This window comes from Tinamus guttatus, unplaced genomic scaffold (assembly GCF_059628265.1).
Source record: "Tinamus guttatus ecotype Peru unplaced genomic scaffold, ASM5962826v1 Tinamus_guttatus_pri_ptg000226l, whole genome shotgun sequence".
NCBI lineage: Eukaryota > Metazoa > Chordata > Aves > Tinamiformes > Tinamidae > Tinamus > Tinamus guttatus.
Window position 1 is genome coordinate 355851 of NW_028288760.1, and position 4562 is coordinate 360412.

General features: G+C 43.4%; 1 protein-coding gene across 1 annotated transcript; it reads right to left on the bottom strand.

Moving 5' to 3' along the window:
* Positions 1–970: 970 nt before the first annotated feature.
* On the bottom strand, positions 971–4557 carry DOLK (dolichol kinase). Its single transcript, XM_088525222.1, has 2 exons — positions 4530–4557; positions 971–2811 (listed from the first exon to the last, which is right to left on the bottom strand). The coding sequence occupies exon 2, from the start codon at positions 2702–2704 to the stop codon at positions 1133–1135; it is 1572 nt and encodes a 523-aa protein (XP_088381348.1). The 5' UTR covers positions 2705–2811; positions 4530–4557; the 3' UTR covers positions 971–1132.
* Positions 4558–4562: the final 5 nt, after the last annotated feature.

Consider the following 4562-nt stretch of genomic DNA (forward strand, 5'->3'; position numbering starts at 1 on the left):
AACAATTTTCCATATCTTCCCCCTGGAGTAGTTAATCTTCTAGAATAGCGCCTCTCTGCTGAGTAATGTTTGTTCTCTGATTTTATGTACCCCCTGCCACTTACAAAAAACTCCTACTGCAAGTATATTAAAAAAAAAAAAAAACCCAAAACAAAAGCTTAAGCTGAATTTGCTAGATTTATGGTTATGGAAGAAGGGAAATTTTTAGGAACAATTCCTGAGTCTGGTTTCCTAGCATGAGTATCTGGAAAAATCTATTTTTGAAGTCCTCAGGAGTCACACCCAGGCAAGGAGCTTGGGCAATGCTGCCTCTCAGCTATTCAAGCCCTGGTTTGTGCCAGGCACAAGTGCAACCTATAATTGTTTCTGGGGCCAGTTTTGTCATCTCTCTTTTCAGGCTCATTTTACCCTTGGTCTTATTTTCATCCATAAGATACATCTGTTAGTTAGGGCTATATGACAGGATTGTTTAAGGTATCTTGTATTTGCAGTGAAACTTTCCCCGAAGTCTGCTGTCATCCCTCTATATGATTAAGTAGTGTCAGAAATTAATTCCATCCTTCAAATGAGAATTATTGAATGCAAATTAATGCTTAGGCTTCTTCCAGGAAAATGAAAGGGGCAGGGAAGATATGAACTAATATGTTGCTCTAACATTGGCAAAAAGTGATTTATACAGAGACAAGAGGAGTTCACTTGTGCAGTACTAGATGGACAGAGGGACTCAGTGCAGTGGAATGAGTTTTATAAACTGGCTCTGATGTCCTATAGAGGTAGCAAAATAGGGGAGGTTTGAATATTTTTTTCCTCTAATTGACTTACCTCTTTTTCTTTTATTCCCTGTGGCCGCCAAGAGGAGACTTGGAGATAGTGTTTGTGGTTTACTAATAAAATTGTTTGTGTTCCTGTGAGAAGATAAACCAACCCCCTCTTTTATACAGGAGGGGGCAGGGGGAGAAACAGGAGACCAAAACAAAGTCTTTATTTTTAAATAGTGTTTTTCCATTTGTTTAACAATTTTACCTGCTGTACCAAACACAATATTTAGATAGGCTTTGAACTCTCAATACAGTGCACATTCTATTTCCATTTTTCACTAAAAAGGGAGAAACCTTTGTTTCTGGAAATGCTTCTAAGCCATTAACATTATTTGGAGGTAGAGAGGCAACAACAGGTTATCTATTTGCGTCGTATACGCTTCCAAAAGAGAAACTAAGCTCACAGACCCCAGAATCCAGGCATAACTGGAGTTCAGATTCACACTGCTGTCAAAGATGAGAATTAGAGCCACAGCAATGATCTGAGCAAAAATAGCCATCATTGTCCCTTCAAAGGTCTTCTTTGTTCCTGGCCATTTGATTTCCCCCATTGTGCTGCCCAAAACTGAAGCCATAGTGTCTCCTACCCCTACTGCCAGCACCCCAGAGTAGGGGACCAGAGCTCCTGCCCCAGACAAGGTACCTTTAGGAGCACAAGGTCTTGGAAACAGCCACACTGGAAGGGACATGCCAAGAAGAAGATAAATATGAGTCAAAATTAGAGGTCCACTGTCTCTTTCGTCCAAGAAGAGAGACAGCAAATGCCTAAGGGTTTGGCCAAAGGGTTTGATCCTGAAATACCGAATGTATTCCAGGAAGATAAACACTGCCAGACACAACACTGCAGCAACGTAGAGAAGCTGGCGGTCGTAGATCAGCCCAGGGACATAAGTAGCTACCACAATGAAATGGAAACATTTCCTGGTTATGGTTGAAGCCTGGTGTTTCTTAGACTCAGATGATCTTTTAGCATTCTGGTAGAAAACCACGGCGCATGCTGAAGCAGCCAACATGGTCCAATACACAAGGAGGTAAACTCTTGTCTGCGTCTGAAATAGAAACTGGAGTAGCCAGAACAAAGGATTCCTCTGGATCAGCCGGTAAAGCCAAGGCATGATGACCCCTAGGCCTAACACAGCTGTCATCATGTGGAAAAACATGGAGGAGATCCAGGTACCCGAATCCATGAAAAGGAAGAGAACAGTGAAAATAATCCCAAGCAGAACAACTCCGACAACTGTCACCAGAAGGAAAAAGTCTATGGGGTCGCCTCTGCTCTCCACTACGTTCAGCGAACGCTTAATGAGCTGATTGAGCACAAAACTTATACCCTCAATAACTAATAACGCTTCTCCAGGAGTAAAACATCGAGGCAACAAGTAGAGCAAGATCATACTGAGGTAGACAAAAATTAGCAGCACTTCTAGGACCTCTATCACTTCTGAAACTGTCAAAGAGTGCTTCATGGTATAGATTATTATACTGCCAGCAATACCAGTAAGTATGCAAGTGTTGGTTGGCACAGGTTTTGTGATGCCAACTGCTATTACAGACAGAAAGAGAGCAACCAGCATGCCAGTGGAGGCTACAACTATGCCAAAACGTTCGAAGAATACAATGCCAGCAGACTTGCATCTCTCCTTCATCACTATCCCCAACAAGGGGACGACCATGCTAGCTGGGAGGAGGCCACTGTTGGCTGTTGTACGGAACTGGAACACAGCTCCACCCAGCTGGAGCAGACGGTCCCACTTGAATTGGACATAGAAAGCCTGGACAGCAAGAGCGATAGCACACCAGGAATGTCGGTCCCACACCACCGTGTGCACACACAGAACAGCGATGAACACGATCAGGGATTCCACCAGCAAGGGCTTGTTTAACATGATTCCAGCGTGACGTGGCTCAAGCTTTCAAAAATCTTTCTCACGAGTCCCAAATATTCTCAACAGTGCTCCATCAGTAAGAATTCCCTTTCATCCTACTGCAATTCCTATTAAAAAAAGAACAGACAATTAAAGCAACTACTGGAAAGGCTGAAGCTTCTACACAGCTGTGTTGTTCTTAAGCCCAGTTGAAACTGATAGCTGTGGGCAAGCTATCAATGGCAACACATAGCCCAAGGAAAAAATAAAAATCAAATAGATGAGGGATCAGCCAACATTTTTATTCCAATTTAAGAATCAGAAAAGTCAGTCTGCAATGATAGAAATGAAACACTTGGTACTGTGGTTTTTGTTTCAGTGTCTTGGAATAGAAATATGAAGCTAACAAACCATAAATATGCCCAGAGGATTTGGTGAGGTATTGTAGCAATGCACATTTGAAATGCAATGAATTTAAAATACTCTAGGGGTAGTTTTAGGACCTAGCATCATATGGTGTTTTTGCTGAAGTTCTGATGCATTTTCCTCCTTCAAGATATATTTCCCCTCCCGTTGCTTGGAAAGGAAAAAAAAAAGCTCTCCCTCCACTATTGATGTTATGATTCAATAGGTCAGTTACTACTGCAGCTGTTTTATGTCTTTAAAATGCAGTGTTTACACAGAAGTAAGAATGGAAATATTGTAATTAAATAGTTTAGCTCATCTAATTTTGACCAATGCCACAACTGTCAAGATAAGCTGAGAGCTGAGCTCAGAAAAAAATCCAATGATGGGAGCTCCTCTCGCCTATAGCCAGGAGAGGGCTTTCATCACATCCCTAGTATTAAGCAGCTTAATTTGTTTTGCTTCTGCTGTGTGCACTTTTAAGAGCTGTTGCATATTTGTTATGAAGGCATCAATTCTAAAATAAACCTCCAGCCCATCTTGATAAATTGGCAATACTCTATATGTTGTAGCAATACAGTGTAACCATTATGCAACACAGTGAGTTAGACTGATTTATTGAAATTTATCTCAAAGGAAAGCTAACGCCTTCTGTTTCTCCTTACCCATGTCACAGTCTCTCTCTCTCACAGTGTCTAGCTATTTCAATTGTGATGATCCCCAAAAGGCATCATCACCTTAGAGAAATGACTGGTTTGGCAAATTGCTGCTAGTTAAGCACCATTTGATTGAAATACTTCAATACTGAGTAAACCTTGCAATACATTCTGAATTGTGATACAAGATTTTTTGCTTCCTATAATTCCTCGCTCCCCTGTTTTACCCGCGTCGCCTGGATTTACATCTCTCCACCTCCTTGTACTAAATCTCACAGCCACGGACAGCTGCACTGCAAACTAATCATTCCCTTAAACCCTTGACTATAAGATAAATGGTTGAGATTATCAGCAGAGCACACAATGCTTCTATTATGTTAAGTTATATCTTAATGTCTTGCGGGCACTCTAGTAGTGTGCAATTCTCCCCAGCATTTACTGTTTTCTGGCAATATGTATTTTCCTGATCCTTGCCGATCCGGGAGTGGATGGAGGGGGAAGCTTGGAGTGTATTTGAGAAAAGCCAAGCACCGAAGGGAATCCCGCCTCCTCAGGCAGCTCCTGCAGCACTAGGGCCACGTTACCTCACCGTGAGCCCGGGTTGGCCCCCCGCTATAGGACGGGGTCGAGGTCGCTCGGCACGTCCTGCTTCCCCGCGCACAGGGCACCTCCGCCCCCTTTCCAACCGTTTTGAGCGTTTTCTGCCCGTTTCAGATCTCGTCCCTGCCGTCCCCCCACCCCGCTCCACAGGTTCCCGCCCGTCCCGCCTGTCGCCCCGCGCTCACCTCGCAGGACGCCGCCATCTTGGCGCCGCCGCC